A 21542-nucleotide genomic window follows, 5' to 3' on the forward strand; every position below is an offset into this window, starting at 1 on the left:
GATCTGCAATGGACGTAGACAGAAAACAGGAAACGGTCAAATGTGGAAGCTAGGAGACATTCTGCTCTCCTACCCACAGGTATTAAGTGTTAAGCAGTCAGAAGAAAAAGGAAAACAAAGAAACAAAAACTCCAGATTCTAAGTCTTCCGAAGACGGTAAGAGATCACAGTATTCTCTTGTCAGGCCATCAGCCCAACAATCCACTTTCCAGGTTGTGATGGTTCCTCAGAAAGAGATTTTTTTTTAATCTATATATGACAGTGGAATGGATTACAATTCTTATCACACATATAGAGCACAATTTTTCAAAACTGGGTTGTATACATTCACACCAATTCCTGTCTTCATTTATGTACTTTGGATAATAATAATCATCACATTCCACCATCATTTATAACACTATGCACCCTCCCTCCCCTCCAACCCCTCTGCCCTATCTAAAGTTTGTCTATTCCAGAAAAAGAGATTTATAATGTACATTCAAAAACCAGTAAAGAACTAAGTAGATAAAGTAAGTAGATATAATTTGATGTTGTATATTATTTTCACAACTAGGTAAAGAGAATATAACACATTATGAGGAAATTCCACCTTTGCAATATTACATATTAAATTAAAATATTTGTAATGATCCACTCATGAAAACTGTTCAAAATGTTTCTTACAGTGCAGTGTACAAATTTTTCTTGTTTTATACTGCCATCAAGTGGCAATATTATGAAATGCAGAATACCGAACTGCTTTTCTCCATTCTCTGAAAACCTAAAAGGGGCTTTCAAGACACACTGACCTATTTAAAAGTCTGAGTAGGTAATGTGATTTGAGAAATGCCTAAAAATTCAAACCTGTCCAGTTGCCTCAAGAATAATTCTCTCACTAAGCAATTCATTTCACTGGAGTTTCTGCTACTCATTGGCAGTATGACCTGGGCAAACTGGTGTTTTTCTGCTTGGCCTCCCTGCTTATCATAAAACATGGCTAATATTACAACATTCATCAAAGAAAAAGTTTGATTACTCAGGCAATATAAATGTAAAGTGAGTAAAACAGTGGCAGGCAGAGAGTAAGTGCTCAGTAAATAGATTTCTTCTCCCCACCCTCATCCCAAAAAGGCTCAGCTAGTTCTACACTGTGTTCTGATTCCACTTCAGATTCCCTTTCCTGGTCTAACATACTATTTGTCAAATCCTTCAACCCATGCCAACCAGGAAAGCCAGGCTCCTAACTTTGACAATGGATTCTGCTGTCTAGTCTTAGAACATACATAATGGTATGTTCCATTTAGATCATGGAAGCTCTAATAATCAAAATGGATATTAACTGGCCTATAAAGAGCTTAATTTAGTTCTACTATGTACAGCTTGTAGACACTACTCTCTAATGATGTTTTCAAGTATATCTACTCTCTAAAGGTGCTTTCAAGAAACATTTCCAGCAAATGAAGCTAATTAAAAGCTCACCTTCATTTCTCTTCCCCCCACCAATCTTTCTCTCAGCTCATTCCAGTCATACCCATCCTTACTGTGTAAACTTATTTCCAATCCCTGACCTATCAGAGTACAGCAGAGTTAAACCATTCCCAAATGGTTTATCCAAGAAAGGAACTTGGGGAACCATGATTAGTTTTAACCATTAACTTTCTGGCTCTACAAAAAGGTGGGGAGAGATTGATTGAAAGGGAGGGTGAGGGGGTCCAGGTTTGACCACCATGTAGTCCACAAAAAGTCCTAAGCAGCACAGTGCAACAGCACATTTTAGGGCCACCAGTGAACTGAATCCCTGTTAACTGTTCAATACACTATTCACCCACTGGTTAGACAGATATTAGTTAGCTTTGTCAGACAACTGTGAAGAGAGTAACTTTATGATTATTTACTCCAGTTTTACACCTGAATTGAGATGCTTGTTGAATTCAGGTCTAAATGGACTGAAAAAAGAGAACAGAAAGGACAAGTTTCTTGGGGCTGGGATGGTGGCTCAGGGGTAGAGTGCTTGCCTCACATGTGTGAGGTACTGGGTTCAATTCTCAGCACCACATATAAATAAATGAATAAAATAAAGGTCTGTGAACACTAAAAAATATTTTTAAAAAAAAGAAAGACAAGTTTCTTGACCATTGAAAAATTGATCACCACAGATCACATGTAATATATTGTTTTTGTTATGGTTTGGATCTGAAATGTCCCCTGAAAGTCTCATGTTTTAAAGCTTGGTCCCCATTTGATGGATTAATAATTTAAATGGACTACTAGAAGGTGGTGAAAACTATAGGTAGGTGGGGCATGGTTAGAGGAAGTAGGTCACTGGGGATTATATTCTCATCCTTCCTCCCTCTCTATCCCCTTCCCTTCTTCCCTCCATCTCCCTCTTCTCCTCTACTTCTTTTACTGCCATGAGCTGAGAAGCCTTCCTCCACAACACCATTGCGCCATAATGTTCTGCCTCATCTCAGGCCCAAAGCTGTGGAACCAGCTGACCATGGACTGAAACTCTGAACCCATGAGCCAAAATAAATCTTTCCTCCTTTAAGTTGTTCATATTAGATATTTTGGTTACAGCAAGAAAAAGCTAAATAACACCACTCTGCAATACAACCGAACTAAGTGGGGGTGGACAACACATCAAATTCATAGATTTACATTTGGGCAACTAGTAAACCCCTTGAAACTTTAAATATCTGTGACTCAAAATAATTTCTTTTTAGAGTGTGAGGAGGCCAGTGAATTAAGGAGGAATGTACTTACATCACTTGAAGAGACTGTTCCTGTTTCAACAGCAACACCGCTACCACGAAGTTTCTATTACGAAATAAATTACTTATTACTTAGTTTTGTTTTAATTTTTAACCTGATAAATGCTTATAAAAGGGACCCCAGTGAATTTAATAATTATTTTCCCTAATCCTACTTTATAAAAAAGCATGAGGATGATGTAAAATATTCTAAGTATCATTATACTCTTTCAGAAAATATCTTAATTGATAGATTACTAAAAATGGAAGAATAATCTGATGCTAATTGGATGCTGTTTTATATGTGAAAATTTATAATATAATATATATTATATATATAATATAATATATAATATAATGAAAATTTACATTTCAAGATTTATTTAATGAATTTTTTCCAATATGAAGACTGCTTCTCACTGAACTATCTACATTATATTCTGTGGCAAAGCTTTTCAAAATAGGTGCCTGACAATAGAAGATACTACATGAGACTGAAGATTAGGTCATCTATAGGAATGCTAATAAATTATGACAATCAACACCTCAAATATTATATAGACATGACCAAAGAAAATGTAAGGTAGAGAGTCAAAGGCTGAAATGCAAAAAGAAAAGTAACAATGAATTTCTCAAAGGAAATGTTTATTTTTATTCAATAACTACCAAGTAGTTGAACTACCAACTACCCAAAAAAAAAAAAAAATGCCAGTATAAAGTCAAAGAACAAAATATCCAAACCTGTAACTAACTTGAGCTTTTGAAAGTTTATTTCCTCTAAAATCAAGAAAATTATAGTCCTTTTTATGGGGGGAGGAAAAAACACTTGAGGGAAAGAAAGAGAGACTTTTCATATATAGCACTGTTCTATGACATTTGAGCAAGGTAAAGGTAGTAAATAAAATCATAAATAATCCTACATTACTTCCTTTGAATAAGTCTACAATTTAATACCGATAAAAGGCTATTGAAGAGCTTTCTGCTCATAGCAAGAGAGAGTGAGCCTAGAGCAAGCTGAAGCAGTGCGCAGACTATGGGACACAAAGCCAGACTAAGCAGGTACCCTGAAGAGGCACCCTGTCGCAGGATGACTTGCAAAGCCGAAATGCTAAACCACACCGAAAGCCAAAGACTGGGATAAAAAGACAGCAATGGATAGATACAGAAAAGATCTTGAAGACCATTTATCAAATATCAAGAAGCTCAATTCTAATGAAAACCATTCTAGGCACTGAAATATTTACTTCCACAAATGATGAGAGAAAAACTTTCCCGCAATTGTTGGGACATGGTTACAATCAAGTAACGGTTAATTCTGATGTTGGTTAATTGAGGAAAGATAATCGTCTGTGAGGCAGTTTAAGTGATATTTCTATGAGAAAAAGTCTAAGGTGAAACTGCCCAAAGAGTGAGTACAAGATTATAGAAGCAAACTCTCTGCCCTGCCAATATTCATTTTATGAATTCAGCAACAATACAGCCTTAAAAGAAAGCTAATGTTAAAGCAGAAATGAGGTTTATTTAAAAGGAGAGATAATTTCATAATAGAAAAAGGGATCAGTTTTTCCCATTTAACTAATAAGCATTCTGATTCCAAACGATATATATTTAGAAATTTAAAATTTCATTTTCACAAGCATATTTTTTTCATGTTTTAAATACTGTTTGTTAAATACCTCACCAACTCAGTAAAATCTTCAAATTGGTAGTTCTTATAAAAATATTTTACAATGGTCTGGGATTGTGGCTCAGTGGTCGAGTGTTTGCCTGGCACACATGAGGCACTGAGTTCAAACCTCAGCACCACATAAAAAATAAAGATATTGTGTCCACCTAAAACTAAAAAATAAATTTTAAAAAATATTTTACACAATAAGCCCACAAAGACTTAAAATTATTTTGGTGATTAAAAAGATTCAGTTTCATCTCAGACATTCTATCCAAACATTAAAGGCAACTAGAGGAAAAGAGGCAAGCAATAAGGCAAAAAGTAAAGCTCAGCAAAGTGTCATGGTGTCTTCCTTTCTGAAGCCTCAAATTAAAATCTGTGGAAATAATAAGGTCACTTGAGACCTATATTACAACTTTCCAAAAATTTATTTCAAATAGATCCTTTTTGGTAACCTAAGGATGACAATATAACAATTACCAATATTACTTCTCCTAGTCTCATTCTTTCATGTCACCTACCCCACTACATTTTCTTCCCCAGAACACTCCCCCTGACACCCAACATTATTTCTCTCCTTTTCTAAGCATCATTCCCACCAAACCTCCCCCTTATCACCTAACACTTAGTCACTAGAAACCTAAAAAAAATTACTCAGAAAAATCATCATAAATGTTCTATTTTACCCATTTCTAAGGAACCATTTATTTGGATAAATACAGAAAATTTGCCAATTTCCTCAGAAAATCTGTCATTTTTCCAGCTGTTTCACTAGCAAACCATCTTCCTTCATGAAGAAGTAGCTCTAGAAATGCCTGGAAGCAACCTAGATGCCCAACAAGCAGCTTCATGTCTCACTTTGAGCCTTACTATTCAATCCCACAATCATACTGTGGTAACATGAAAACAAGGTGAGACACAGCCATCTCACAGCTGGACTGGGCAGCTCCAGGGTTACCCAGGACATCTGGAAGCCCAGTACAGACTTTTGGCCAAGACAAGGATAAGCAGGCTAACTAACGTTCTATAAATGTTGTCTGCGGTTAATAACACCCATGGTAGCACACAGACCAGTTTGTTTAATGGTGCAACCGGTTGTGACCAAAAGGATCTGAAAACCTCAGCAGAAACTTTTGGAGAGCTCTCCCAAAAAACAAGAATTCTTGCACAAATCTTGATGGCTTAAATTCCTGAGGCAGAATGTCCTGGAATTCCCCGGGACATGGAGCTCGCCTACATATTCCCTCCAGCTGCACTACTTCTCCTTTACCAGAGGCCTTACGTGAGCATGTTCTTTGGAGTTGTGCAGGTCCTCTCAGTTCTCCAAGCTGTATAATCTTGGCAGCCACCTAGAAGGAAGACACTCCCTGACCACTGAAAAGCAAGAGCGGGAAAATGCAAGTAGCAGAAAAGACAGAAAGGTTTGAATTGGAGCCAAAGAAAGAAAAATTAAACATGCTACAATATCTAAGAGTAATTTGGCTTACTTATTAAGTTTTACTTTATAAAGTTCAAAATGGCATTACTTTCAATAATTTTTTTTTTGTAATTCAACATATTTACTATAAACAGTTTAAGAGAACATGGATATTATGTTCCTTTTAAAGATACTAAAAGAAATTTCTGTTACCTGTGAACTCAGCTGAGTTTTTATCCAATTGAAATAGTAATTTAAGTCACTGCCTTCCATCAGTTCTTTTCCCCAAGCTGCTAACTTGGCAATAATTCTTGCTGCCTGAAAACAAAAAAGGAATACATTTGAATACCATCCTGATTGAAAACATCACATCATTTGCCTTAAAACTCAACTTCTAATCACTTTGATATATGATTTTTATAGCACTTGATTCCTGCAAAATAGTTTATAATTCACATTTTTAAATTTATTTTGAAATACAAACATTCAAAATGTATTTTTAGATATGTCCACTAAAGTGAACAAGAATGAGATGTTTTAAGAATCTCATTTCCAGCTGCTCAAGAGGCTGAGACAAGAGGATCACAAGTTTGAAGCTAGCCTGAGCAACTTAGAGAGACCGTGTCAAAGTAAAAAGGTTAGAATGTAGCTCAGTGGTAGAGCACTTTCCTAGAATAACTGAGGGTTCTTGGTTCAATGCCCAGTATCAACAGCATATGCTCTACTTGTGCATATAAGTAAAAGACAAAGAAACAAGAGATCTGACATTTCTACTCCTAGCATAATCTCTACCAACACATGGCAAATCAACAACAATCTGACCCTAGAAAGTTAAAAGGTAGGCCACAAGTAGTATAACTTATCATGGCTATACATTTTCTCTTTAATATATTTGTCAATTTTATTATAACACTAAAAAGATATTTCAGTCAGGCAAATAGACAGTGAAAATAGGACTCCAATATTTAGAAGAAGGAAGCATGTTATTGTTTTTTAAAAAGTTATTCTTTAAAATGCAGTTTATACCATTAGTCTTCCTTTTTAAGTTCCCATTTTATAAATGTTTTATTATACATACAATATATAAATGCACTAACACATAAATAAATACAGAAACACATGGAGGAAGAGGGAGAGAGAGAGGCAACATACATGCACAAAAATGTTTCAGACAATACCCTCTGATTTGAATAATTTAAAGCTACCTACTGAAACAAGGAAGAGCCTCCAAGATCCTCTTCCTTCTTCCCCACCCCACTCCACTCCTGCCCCAGGCCCTCCACTGGACACAGATAAAGCTTGTTTATGCAAGCATTTATTCTCTCCTTCCTCTCATCCCTTCTCCACTCTCTAAGAAAGATTCTTCAATGTTAGATCTTCTAAAAACAGCCCTTCAAGCTAAGACTAAAATAAGAGTGCTTAAGATACTAAAAAGCAGGCAATTACTTAATTAAAATAAAATTAAACACAGTAGCTGCTTCAAAGAAAAATTCAAGTTCTACATGGTACACTGTAGTTAATCCTACTATAGAAAATTTGAGCTGTTTGCACATGTAAAGTCACCACAGACTGATACTAGTGAACTCATTATTACCCAGTAATCTACAAAACTTTGTGTCAGAGCAACTCTATCTCCTTCCAACTCACTAATGTCCGCTTTTTACTAAGCACACTATTAAGAAAAGCTAATGTCACAGTAGTTATTCTTCTGAGAACTGGCAAGTTACCAGGTCATAAATGTTTCTTATCTAAATCAGAATGTGACCATGATTTTATGTCAATACTTTTAAAAAAGTGAAAACACGTTTCTTAAAAGTAAATTCCTTTGTTATATCACATATATACTATTATTTTAAAAACAATATGATCAATTCAGAATTTACCATGTGAACAGTAAAGGGATCCTGACGATTCAACATTGGCAGAAAGTATGGCCAGGCAGTACTCTTGCTACGTTTCGCATACTCAAAGAAAATGCTGACACGCTGGTGATTTTCCTAAAACAAAAAAAAATTGTACCACTAATCCAAATGAATTTCACTGATGAATGCAAAAATTGTGACTAGTTCTCAACCTTTTATTTTATATCCCTTTAGGTATATGTTCTTCCCCCCCCCTCTAGGTATATGAGTATCTCTCTCATTATTATTATGGGGCAGTGGGTAGAGATGGAGGTAGGGACAGATACTTTACAAATAAAATCACCTTTAATGATTATGATTATTTTAAATCACATACATTTCTTCTCAGCCTATACCCTCTGACCTGCTGCTCCCAACATGTCTTGACACATCTTTGGACACCAAAGTGTCAACATCATGGCCACCATATAAAGGAAATTAGGAGGGGTCATAAAAGCCTAGATGAAGTATAAGCAGGAAATTCATCAACTATTAACAAACAGGTAAGGGAAACAGAACTACATAAATCTCAAATGTTCAAAGTTACTTCTAGCACATCTTGATAGAAAACTCAGGATAATAAACACAGTAAAACCAGCATATCACTCAGGCAGGCAGATATAAGAGTTGGTTCAAATTATGCAAATATCTCCTAAACTTTTCTGCATATCACTGGCTAAAATCCACTTTCTGGTTCATTAAGTGAATACAGTTGATAAGTAGCAATATTTTCTAAAATAACCACATAAATAATAACATCATTTTTTAATTATTTTTAAATACCCTGGTTTAATATCCATCTGTGCTAACAGCAACCTACTTGAGGAAAAGACTACTATATTCTTAAGCAATTACTCATTAGTTTAAAATAGTTATGATAATGACTTTGACAAAGGATTCAAAATTCAGGTAAGCCATTATACTTCATTGGTAGAGGAACCAGGCTACAAACCTTAAAGAAAATAAGGATAAAGTCCTTCTAGTCTGGTGCACTGGGCAATTGCTGTTGCTATACATAGAAAATAAAACAATTGACTTAAGAACTCAAATATAATATTGATATACAGAGACTATAATATTGATTTACAAAGCTATTGCTTTGTCTGCATAAACAAATCAGTTCAATAACAGAACAGAATAGAAATGATGTTTATAACAGCAATAAGGGAGAGAAAATACTTAGGCTTAAGGTAAGAAATGTACAAAATCCTCTATGTGAAAAACACTACAACACTCCTAAACAAACATGTATTTAAATAAATTGAATGACATCCCTTGTTCTTGCATACAAAATTTCCATAAAGATATCATTACTCCCTTATTTGAAAATTTAAAGCAACTCAGTAAAAATGGCAACAAACTTAAATAAAAATTATATGCCCTTTATCAGAAAAAAAAAAAAAGGAAAGCCATGTCAGTTTTAGTACACAAAGTATCCACAAAGCCTCATATGATTCACCAAATTTTGTTGGTATTCAATGCAAAACTCTGAGGTAGCTCAACAAAAGCTATATATGGGTTACTTGATATTCTGAAAAAAAAATAGCTTACGTGTGAGTACTTCCATCTTTAGCACTACCAATGTGTTAAGTGAAACTTTACAGAAATGTTATTTCTGTAAACAAAAAGATGAAGTCACCAAAGGTATTAAGAAATGAATATACCTACCTGCAACATATCATCAACCATAGTTAGTATGTACTGCACTGTCTGTTCTTTGGAGATATGAGTCATCAGATTTATGAAAGTTTTAGCACACTACGGAAAAATGAAATTAATGTTAATTATTGTTTTCACTTGCAAATACCATTTTAAATTAAAATGTTTACTTCAGTAAAACATTTCTCTTTCAAAAATAGAATACAAATACTATTAGCTAACAGAATTATAGAAAATATATACCTTTTATAAATATTATTGAAGTATAGGAAGACCTTACTATGACTTGCATCAGTTGTGTGTTGTTGTTTTGTTTTTGTGGTACTAGGAACTGAACCCTAGACCTCACACATGCTATACAAATACTCTTCCACTGAGCTACATCCCCAGTCCTTTTTATTTTATTTTGAGAGAGTCTAAGATGCCCAGGCTGTCCTCAAACTTGTAATCCTCTTGCCTCTGCCTCCCAAATAGCTAGGATTACAGGTATGCACCACTGTACCTAGCAGTTTTCTTTATCATTTCTACTGGCAAACCTCAAAATGTTTACTATTATTAAGTAGACATACCTAGAGCCACAGTCAATTCTTGATTCAAGAAAGCACAGTTATATAGACAATTAAAAATGGTACATAGATTTGAGTATTTCATTCTTTTCAATCTTTACTTTTTGTGCTGAGAAGTAGAAAACTAGAACAAGAGTACTTCAGATTGTTATCAGAAGCCCTTGATCCGTCTCCATTCTACAACATATTTACTACATAACAATCTCTCCAGAATTCAATAAAAATTGAAGCCAACAACAGATTATCTACCAATTTTCCCAAGATCACTGTGAGAATCACATCAACTAGTGCACAGACTCCTTCAACCACCCAGGGTCCTATATCAGAAAATCTGATCAGCAGTAGGACTGTATCTTATTTGGGGTCTAGGATCTAAACTCAATGTATAAATCAAATAGGGCACCAAGTTATTTCATAAAGTCCTTTAAATCATCCCCAGAGTTATGACTTTATGAATGCAACACATTCAGAAATAGGTTTGTCTTTATACTTCAAAACTTTCTGTATCCCCAAAGACGTACAAATTGAAATGTTTCACTCTGTATTCATGCATTCAATAAATCCCCAGTGAAACAAATAGCATGCAATAAATCCTATGCTTTAAACTTATCAAAATTATATTCATTCCAGAATTTATCCTGTATCTAAGAGTCATAACTTCCTTGGAAAGACAGTCCTTTTACCATACTGAACAAGGGAATTGTAAAGATTACAAGATGTGCCTATAATTATCTTTAAATCCTTTAGAAAGTTAATATTACATTCAAAACAACCGGCAATTTTTATCAATACATTAAAATGGAAACACTTTCACCTCTTTAAATAAAAAAAATAGAAATTGCCTGTGACACTTCTGTCTTACTTTTGTTTTTCAATATATTGCCTTTTTTTTTTTAATAAAATCAGACGTTTATTTTCTGGTAACAATCCAGAAAAAGGATCACACCAGAGACACCAATTAAGAAAGAACCAGTTTACTTAACTAAAAAGTCTTATCTTATTAACACCATTTTCCCAGTCTTAGTGCATGATAGGGACTTAACATGAGTGTTAAATAAACACTGAATCAATGTTCCTTTCAATACATATGTGCTTGGAGTGAGGAAGCTTTGCGTAGAATGACAACAGAAGACATCACAAAGGAAAGGAGGGAATAGATTTGCTTGCATAATTGAAGCCTCAATATGGCAAAGGGACCCATCAACCAAGTTTAAAATTCAAGAAATGAGCTTTGAAAATATGGCATACAGCTGGTATGTTTAATGCATGAAGGAATTGACAAATCAGTAAGATAGGTATAAACATTCCTACAGAAAAGTAAGTAAAGAATATAGAGAAGTAGTTATTATTTTTAAAAAATATTTTTTAGTTGTAGTCGGACACAATAGCTTTATTTTATTTATTTTTATGTGGTGCTGAGAATTGAACCCAGGGCCTTACATGTGCTAGGCGAGCACTCTACCTCTAAGTCACAACCCCAGACCTGAAGCAGTTATTATGAAGAAATAAAAGACTAAAAAAATTATAAATGCGTGACATTATTATAATAAGATACTATTTTCAGACAAAAATCAAAATGCCTAAAATATACGAATGAATGGTTAGACCCAGAACAGGTGCTGAAACACCTTGAGCATGTTTATACACTGCTGGCAGGCATTTCAAATTAGTATAACCTATCAAGAGGACATCTTTATAATGTATATAAAACTCACATTAATGTCCAAATTGTTTGATCAGCAATCACATTTCTAGAATTCATTATGAGGAAATAAGAATGTTTATCTCAAGACTTCTTATAAAGAGAAAAAATGGAAGTAACTAAATTATGTAGGGTACTGGTATAGAATATGGTTCATTCATTAAATGGAAAACTACACAATTATTTTTAAAAGACACAGGATAACTGCTACAGGTATAGGGGAGGAGATATACAGTTAAATGAAAAGAACAAAACCATGTACATATATCACACCATTTTCTTAAACCTCAGATTTGTATCAGTAAGTTATATATGCATAAAAAATGGTTAGAGATATTCTGAAGTGTTAACACAGGTCCACCTTGAACAGGAATATCAGGTAGACTAATAATGCTTATTTTATTCTTACTGTATTATTATATTTCATTATTTTTCTACAGCAAACATGTATAACAAAAGAAGGTAAAACTGCTGGACATGGTAGCACAAGCCTGTAATCCCAGTGGCTCAGGAGGCTGAGGCAGGAGAATCGCAAGTTCAAAGCCGGGCTCAGGAACTTAGCAAGGCACTAAGCAACTCAGTGAGACCCTGTCTCTAAATAAAATATAAAAAGGGGCTGGGGCTGGGGCTCAATGGTTAAGTGCCCCTGAATTCAATCCCCAGTATCAAAAAAAAAAAAGAAAGTAAAACTGTGGTGTGGTAGCATGTAACTATAATCCCTGCTACTGAGGCATATCACAAAATCAAGGCCAGCCTAGGCAATTAAGCAAGATATGCCTTTTTATAAAAGGTATAAGGATATAGAGTGCTTTCCCAGTATGTGCAAAGCCCTGAATTCCAACCCCAACACCATATTTTTAAAAAAAGGCAAAATGTCAAACTATATACATTTTAAATTATTATATATGAAAAACTCCAAAGATAAACAATAGGTTAAAAAACACTTGTTATAAATGGCAAATGTTAATATACCTTCTATGTTAAAAGACTATATAAGGAGCTAGTCATGCTTGCATGTGCGGGCCCTGAGTTCAATCCCCAACACCCCCAAAAAGGTATAAAATAAAAAAGAACCAAAATCTTACAGATTACAATAAAAAGAACCCCCAAAAGTTCAAAATAAAAACTTAACAAAGAGAAAAAAATGTAATCCCATGTAGTTGAAGTAATATCACTTTTAACCCACAAATTAGATTGTTTTAATTATGTTATTATGTTATTTAATTATGTTTTTAATTATATTATTCAAACTTCACTAGTGAGAATGTAAAGCAAAAAAAAAACTTTAAAATGTTAAGCTTATTTTAAAACTTTATATACTTTGAAATGGTAGCTTCTCCTCTAGAAATATATTCTATGAAGGTACACAAGAACAGAAAAGGATGAAGGCATAAACATGCTCAATATAACTTTTCTATAATTAACAAGAAAACTAGAAATATCTTAAATGTTTTCCAATAAAAGAATTTTTAATTAAATTATGGTGCAGGGCTAGGGGTGTAACTCAGTGGTAAAATACATACTTGGTAAGCACAAAACTCTGACTTAGATCCCCAGCACCACCAAAAAAAATTATGGCACATAAAACTACAATGCAATATCACAGTCATTCAGATTTTTTTACAGGATTTTTTTTGGAGGGGTGGGTACTAAGGATTGAATCCAGGGCCTGCATGCATTCTACCACTGAACTATAACTCCACCTCTTTCTAAAATTTTTTAATGGCATGGAAAAGTCATAGCAAAATGTATATATAGATCACCTGGCTGCCTTCCGTTTGAAGCATTTCTTGCTTCTCTTCAGGACTTCTTTTCATTTCAAATCTTTGAATAAATTCACAATCTTCAGCAGAAATCATCTGCCCCCTAGAAAACAAGAATAAATTGTTTTGTTCAATAAGAGTTGAACAGCCACTGTAAGCAAATGATTGAGGAATTCCAGCTTTTCTCCTCTCTCCTTTATATTGTTCAATAACATTATAGCAGGACATTGTTTTGGTCTAGGCTCCTGCACCAAGCCCCAACAAACTGACTAAAAATCAAAATAGAGTCACTCATACTAAAGACCCACATCACCAAACTGAAACTAAGCTCTTACTTGACCTTAAGAAATCAGGGGCTGGGGATGTGGCTCAAGCGGTAGCGCGCTCGCCTGGCATGGGTGCGGCCCGGGTTCGATCCTCAGCACCACATACCAACAAAGATGTTGTGTCCACCGAGAACTAAAAAATAAATATTAAAAATTCTCTCTCTCTCTCTCTCTCTCTCTCTCTCTCTCTCTCTCTCTCTCTCTCTCTCTTCTCTCACTCTCTCTTTAAAAAAAAAAAAAGAAAAAAAGAAATCAGGAAAGATAACCACCAAATTCCCTAAATGGGCCAGTTTTACTAGGTATGATAATGAAGTTCACCCTGTTTAATCCTTACCAAAAAAGTTACCTGATTATTAACCAATTAGATATTTTTCTATTGTTCTGGTTCTCTGTTCCCACCTTACAAATAATGTAACCTTAATATGACGATTTCATATTTTGTCGTATATTTCTTCTTTCTTCAGCCTTTGTCTAACAAAACCAACCTCTTCTGTTCACTAATTCTGTTTTATGGAGTGAAGTGTTACCTGACTCTACAATCACAAGAAACACCAATTAAGATCTTTAAATTTGTTTTAATTTTGTCTTTTGACAGTACTAAAACACAAGAATTGACATAGAGGCCCTGACATCAAATAGATATCAAAATTTAGCTCTATCACTTATTTAGTAATGACATGACATCTGTGGAAAGTGATTTAATTTATCTACAAAATGGGGAAAACAGCCACATTTCTTTCAAGGGGCTGTACTGAGGATTAAATTAAGTAATTCACATAAGATGGTTAATACAGCACCTGGCCCACAGTATGCACTCACTAACCAGTCACCTTTTAGCATCAGCCAAAGTCTCGTCCACATGCCAAACAATTTACTTGACTATCTTATTTATCACAACCAAAACCACTTCACATTGAATTTCTCCAATCATTTCCTTCAGCACATTTTTCCCTCTATATTCAGAATAGGTCATCCTTCTCCTCTCTGAAAAATCCCCTTTCCATTCTGATCTCATCTACATAGTTCCTCCCTGCTCCTGAGGCATCCCCTCATCCCTGGCTTTTTGTTTTTCAAGATTTATCCCCATGGCTCAATCAAACTATGTCCTTCAAGGAGATTCAAATCAATAGAGCCCCATCTTCCTTCTCAATTTTCACGGATTCAGCATCACCACCACTCAATCTATCTTTCTGTGGCAAACCTAGCTTGACCTCTCAACTTCTCCACTCATCAAGGACTCCAACATGTCACAGCCCACAACACCCCGATTCTAATCTCGTGTGTGTGTGTGTGTGTGTGTGTGTGTGTGTGTGTGTGTGAGAGAGAGAGAGAGAGAGAGAGATACATACACCTGGGATTGAACATAGGGGTGCTTAACCCCTGAACCACGTCCCCAGCCCTTTTTATTTTTTATTTTAAGACAGGTCTCTCTATGTTACTGAGGCTGGTTTTAACTTTCAATCCTCCTGCCTCAGCCTCCAAGCCACTGGGATTACAGGCGTGCACCACCAAGCCCAGCTCCCCATCCTAATCTTTACATCCAGACCCTTCTTTTAAAATACATATCAGCAGCTTTGCTAGTCTCTGTAAGACTCTGGTCTGAAGGAGTCTGGAGGGAGTCACAACAAACTACCCAAAGCTCTGTAAGAACTGCAAAATCTTCCAAGCCTCAGCTCCCTGCCTGGAGCTTCCTTCACTGCAACCCCCAGCTCCTCAGCTTGATCAGCTTCTATGAGTATCTTCATGTGTTCTATAAAAACTTCCTCAAGTCTAGTCCTTCCTTGTTTTGTATATATACACACATGCAATAAATTTCTCCACACTTACCACAATTCATTATTTAATTTGTTTAAAGATGTGTTTCCTCATTGGACTTTAAACTAAAGAGGGAGTGTGGTATGTTATGATTTTTGTAGCCTCAGATACAATTTTATTGGACCAGCTTGAGTAGAACATGCCATGCCCACTCATTTCTATACTATTTAGTTAAGAAAAAGCTTAATCAAATATAAACATATTTCTGAATACTGTATTTTCATAACATGTTAATTTTTGAGAGACAAAAGCATATTGGCCTTTGACATAAAAACTCTTCCACAGATTTTGTTATGTCAAGCATATGTGATACAAAATTCATTAATTATAGAGGTGATATTCAGCCCCCAACAATCTGTAAGGTCTTTAGGGGAAAGTATAGTCCACACCCTCTAGTGTCCTCACATCAACAGGCTCAGCAGCAGGCACAGTTAACATTTGGTGAACATTTACATACAGACATACAGAAGAGTTTTATAAAAGAAATTTGTGAAATGGACAACAGAATAAAGGCCACAACTAGGAAACAGAAAAAGCAATGTATGTAGTACAGAGGCTATGGAACAGGAAAAACAAAAGAGAAAACAAGTTAAAATCTCTATGTCACTAAAAACATTCCAAATACCAATACTAGAGAGAGTGCTATCAGCCTGCTAGTTCTTTATGTTCAACAATATTATTCTATTTGGGTTATAAACAGATTCAGCCTTTATAAACATGAAAATTCTTTTCCCTCTAGTCTACATGAACTGTGGACAAAAGTATTATAAAACAGCTCAGAATCCTAATTTCACAAGTAATTTTAAAAACTACAATTACCAGTGACCAAAGAACATCTTTAAATCCCTCTTCCTTCTCCTGCCCTTCAGTCAGTAGTCCCACAATAATCTACCTCCTTAAAGTGAGAATTTAGAAGTCGTCCTAGACCACTTTCACCCCACACATCAAATCAATCACCAAGATTTTCTTAAATCTATATAATTCCACCCATCCTAACAACCTTAACTACTGCTATTGCCTCTCCCGGCCTTAGGTTTGTTACCCACAAATCCACCTTTACACCATTGGTAAAGCCATCCAACCAAGGGACAAATCTCATCATTTAACTCCTAGCTAAGAACTTCAATAGCTATAGCAATGATTTTTAAAACTGTGCTCCTTAGAATCCTAATGAGGATAGTGAATGGTCTTAAAGAAGAAGGCTCTGAGGAATACGCTCCCAACTCCACTTAGCTACAATTTTCACCTGTTTTACATGCTGAGATTCCTTATTAGACCCCAAAGCAAACCATGGGATCCACGGCTTAAAATCACCCTGAAAAGCACTGACAGGATTAAGTCCAAACCTCTTCCAAGGTTACCCATGTATTCAGGTCCTTCAAAACAGGACCTGGCTGCCTCTCAGCCTCAACTCTTCCCACTGCCTGCTTCCAAAACATGAATGACTGTCACCCAGTGTGCCATTTTTTGCTTCCTTGCCTTTGCTCATGATGTGTGGTCTACTTAAAAGGTTGCCCTTTTTACCACATGGCTAAATACCATTCATTCTTAAAAACTCAGTTCAGAGACCATGCCCTTCAGGAAAAATTCCTGAGGATATGACTAGCTGCCCTTTTTCTGTGTACCAAATAGATCCTGGGCATTTTTCTATTATCATAGTCAACACACTAAATTAAAATGACTTGCATATGTAGTGTAAGTTCCTTTAGAGACAGTATTCTATATCCTTTTTGCAGCTACAAAGCCTTCAAAATGTATCAAAATGTGGTCAATATATGTTTGATGAGTGACTAAATTAACAGACATAAAATAATCACTTTTGAACACTATATACTACAACAAAACAAATTGCTAATTATAAAGCTACAGATGCTTCAATTAATTTTTAAAATGTATAAGCAAATTGGAAATGAATTTCCTTAATTATTCATTCCATTATAAATATGGCAACAAGCCTGAGGGATATTGATTCCATTTCACGTTTACTAAATCAAACCCAAGAGTAGTTAAGTGATTTGCCAAACACCAAACCAACAGAGAACCAAAATTCACCCCCAGCTCTTGAAACTCAGAAATTCATGCTTCTTCTTAGTAAGAACTATCTGGCAACCATCTGCCCCGACTCTGATCACCAAGGTATACTGGGCTCACATGGCATGTTTAGGCCCTCATCCCCTTCCTCCCTCCACAGCCCATGAACATTCCTCCCATGTTTCTCACTCATTCAAATTCTTCCCAGACACAGAAAACCAAAAGCACTAGTAACATTTCTATTTCTCACTAGAGTCTCAAGCTGTTTCCACCATACTATGCTGTCTCCCTGAAACAACTAGTTATTCTGAGGAAATGTTTCTTCCACATTTACTAGTATTTTTCCAGCATTTCTCTCATAGAAGCATGACCATGAAAAAGTCTGATGCAAAAGCACATGATTACCCATGATTCACAGTACTTACTGAAGATAGGACTGCCAGTTTACTTTATTTGATCGAACTTCTGCAGCCTTGGCTGCAATAATGTTGGTTGGGACAGCAGCATCCACAGCACCTCGAATATCCATTTTGGTCATCTAAATTTTACGATCTTGAATGCTTTTTAACAGACCTTCAATTTAGATGCAAGGTAAAAAACAATACCAGATATTAATTTTTCGTTTATAACCACTACTATCATCATCACCATCACTTTAATGTCCCCAGGCATTCAACTCAAATATTAAATATTCTCAATTTGAAAACACTAATGTTATATTTCACATCTTGTCCACTGTCCCAAAAAAAAGGGTTCTCTACAGGTTTTTTCTTTTCCAGGAAAGGTTATTTATTTATTAGTCCTAATATCACAGTGAAATTTTTAAAGTGACCATTTAAAATACTGACATCAGAAATCATGACTAAAAAGAACAGGCATACAAATTAGGGGAAAAAATACATATACATACACACACACACACACACACACACACACACACACACGGTGCTGGCTGAGGATTGAACCCAAGGCCTTGTGTATGCTAAGGAAACTATTTTAAATTTATACAATTGGGTTCAAATTTCCTCTTTTGATAGAGAAAAAATATAAATCACATATTAATGTTTACTAAGCATCATTTTAAAGTAACACATTAAAAATTATAAGACCTTCCTAAAATTCATTCAAACTAAAATGTACAAAGTGGGAAAGTAATTTCTCAGAAGACAGTGCTTTCCTTTAGCAACCAAAATTCATAATATTTCCAAAATCAATTTGGGGAGAAATTTTTCAATCAAAAACTATTGCGATTTATATACAACCAACAATGAGAGCCTGAGCCTGTTTTATAAAAGAACCTACAATAATAAACATTTACGTACTTCTCATCCCTAAAACTTAACAGATAACAGCTTATGCCTGACTTTATCACAAAACAAAACGTAGGTTCCTATTAGCAAAATATAAGTTCTTGGTCATGGTCACAAAGATGCTAAAGTCACACCCAAAATTTTATTCCGAGTTCCCAACGACCTTAGTCAGTTTGAAATTTAACCTCTGTATTGAGGATTTGCTGCCTAAACAAGCCAGTGCAGTTGGGGCTGCGCGGACCCGGTAAAAACAGGCTCAGCCCAGGCTAGGCTGGAGCTCTGGAACCATCCAGGTTCGGCCCCAGAGGCCTTTCCTGGGGTGGCTCGGGTGCCTCAAGACTGTTATCTTGGTCCGTGAACCACTGGCACCTACGGCAGCCTGGGGGCATGGCCCAATCCTGGAGAAAAGATCCTTTTTATCCATTCCCCTTCACTCCCCTGGCCCACTCTTCCTCCCTTCCCCCTTAGGGGAAGGCTCTGCGGTTTCGCAAACCTGATGGAGGCCTGGAAGGAAAGCAATCTGGCCACCCCTGGCGGGAGGACAGGTGGGACCGAGCGGTAAGGGACCAGCGTGCACCAGGGAAGCTGGGGAAACCGCAGTGGTAGTCTCACCGGGGCAGGTGCCTTCCCTCTTGAATCCTGGGGACCCCACAACGCACCCAAAGGAGACCGGGAGGGTGCGGCGGCCGGGGCGTTGAGGCCGCAGCCAGTCTGGGGCGCCGAGTCAGAGCCAAGTTGGCGTCTCCTGTCGGTCCCAGGGGGCTTGAACGGCTGCTGCGACTCCGGAGCAGGAAAGTGCAGCGGTTCCGGCACCAAGGAGACGTTGAGGACCCTCAGGCAGAAGGAAGCCCAAGCTGCGGCAGAATGACAGGAGCGCTGGTCACGTGAACAGAGGCACGTGACCGCCGCGGAAGGCGGAAGCCGAGAGAGCCCAAAACAACTGGAGTCGGGGGGCGTTGCGCTAAAGAGGGTCTCACACCTTGGGACCACGGCGTCTGCTCCGGAGCCACACAGACCGTGCGAACCTGATCCGAACTCGCGCTCCCAAACCAGCGGCCCACCGGAGGCAGCTCAGAACCCCGGTCTGGAAATAGCGAGCAAGGCCAAAATTTAACTTTTTTTTTTGCAAAGAATGATCTAATATTACCTTTTAAATAGTTTGATTTTCTTTGGGGTTTAAGAGTTCAATGAAGCAGGCATTCTTATTCGGATTTTAAATATGAAACTGAAAAGTGAATCACAAAAGTTATCTTCACCTAGGGTTGCAGATTTGGCAAATAATATATCCTATAATAATTGCAATTATAATAAAAAGTTATTTATTTTTTATTTAAAATTCAAATTTAATTTAGCTTCCCATATTTTATTTGACAGCTCTCTCTTGAGCCCAGGTTTTCCTTTTGTATGGCCGCAGCTACCCGTCTTTGTCTTAAGATGAAGTGATACTAAACTGCACCGCTGGTCATATTTATTTAACAGCATGTTTTGGCTAAAAGCACTGGAAATGAATTATAAATATAACCAGTACGTTTCTATTAAAAATATTGAGGTCAGAGCTGGAGTTTTGGCTCAGTGGCAGAGTGCTTGCCTAGCATATGTGAGGCACTGGGTTCGATTCTCAACACCACATATAAATAAATGAATAAAGTAAAGGTTCATCAACATCTAAAAAATATTTCTTTAAAAAAATATTGAGGTCAAGTTTTAAAACAAAACTAATATGGTACATGACAAAAAACACAGTGTGCAAAATGGTATTAATTTTCTATTGCTTCAACAAATTACCTCAAATTTACTATCTTAAACCAACATAAATTTATTATCATACAGTGGGTAGGTCAGAAGTCCAAAATGAGTCTCACCAGTCTAACAAGCTTTTGGCAGGGCTAAGATCTAAATCCACTCTCCCCATCTCTAGGTCTTTAACCTTATCACATTTACAACCTTAGATCCCTTGTGCCACTTAATATTTTCACTGGTTCATTACATAGACATTTTTAGGGGACCATTATTTTGACTATCACAAATTAGGAGGAATGATTACCCACTAATGTAGAGGGTTGTGTAAAAATAGAAAATGACCCTATATGTTGTTTTTCTACAGTAAAATTTATATATACATATATAAGCACTTAATGTGTGTGTGTATACACACTTGTACTTTACTTAATATTTAGTATTGTTCATGGAGCATAAAGAAGAAAATTTGGTAGCTTTATCCAGACCACACAGGGTCCATATATTTTAAGCGGTCATTGTATTTGATTACAGCAAAAACATTTTCAAGGCTCAGTGGTAGAGTGCTTGCCTAGCATGCTTGAGGCACTGAGTTCGATCCTCAGAACCACATAAATGTAAAATAAAGATATTGTGTCCACTTAAAAACATTTTCAAAAGGAAAATGTTAATGTCATAGAAACTTGACATTACGAATAGTAATGAGGACTTTTAAACACTTCAATTCCATTTGCTGCCTTCTGATTTATGTGGGTTTTTTTTTTAAGTACCATTTTTAAAAGAATTGTAGCTAATGGGAAAATGTTAACTTTCCTAAAACATGATGCAGGGTGCAGTGGCACACACCTATAATCCCAGGTACTTGGCCAGTCTTGGCAATTTAGCAAGACCCTGCCCCAAAATAAAATAAATAA

The 21542-nt window shown here is 36.2% G+C and overlaps 1 protein-coding gene across 3 annotated transcripts in view; it reads right to left on the minus strand.

Annotated features, from left to right (window-relative positions):
* The window catches only part of ATP6V1H (ATPase H+ transporting V1 subunit H), a 112260-nt gene extending 92474 nt beyond the window's left edge, over positions 1-19786 (minus strand). The window contains exons 1-7 of one of the 3 annotated variants that reach the window (XM_081266401.1): positions 19551-19786; positions 18007-18154; positions 13410-13512; positions 9388-9477; positions 7702-7815; positions 6032-6136; positions 2746-2799 (exon numbers count right to left, since the gene is read on the minus strand). In XM_081266401.1, coding sequence (XP_081122527.1) covers positions 2746-2799; positions 6032-6136; positions 7702-7815; positions 9388-9477; positions 13410-13512; positions 18007-18119 — 579 coding nt within the window. In that variant the 5' untranslated portion in view covers positions 18120-18154; positions 19551-19786. Of the gene's footprint in view, positions 1-2745; positions 2800-6031; positions 6137-7701; positions 7816-9387; positions 9478-13409; positions 13513-18006; positions 18155-19503 lie in introns of all 3 variants that reach the window. The other 2 variants (XM_081266400.1, XM_081266402.1) reach the window with 2 other exon arrangements.
* Between the last annotated feature and the right edge of the window lie 1756 nt (positions 19787-21542).

Source organism: Spermophilus citellus (assembly GCF_964194105.1).
Source record: "Spermophilus citellus genome assembly, chromosome: 14".
Lineage (NCBI taxonomy): Eukaryota > Metazoa > Chordata > Mammalia > Rodentia > Sciuridae > Spermophilus > Spermophilus citellus.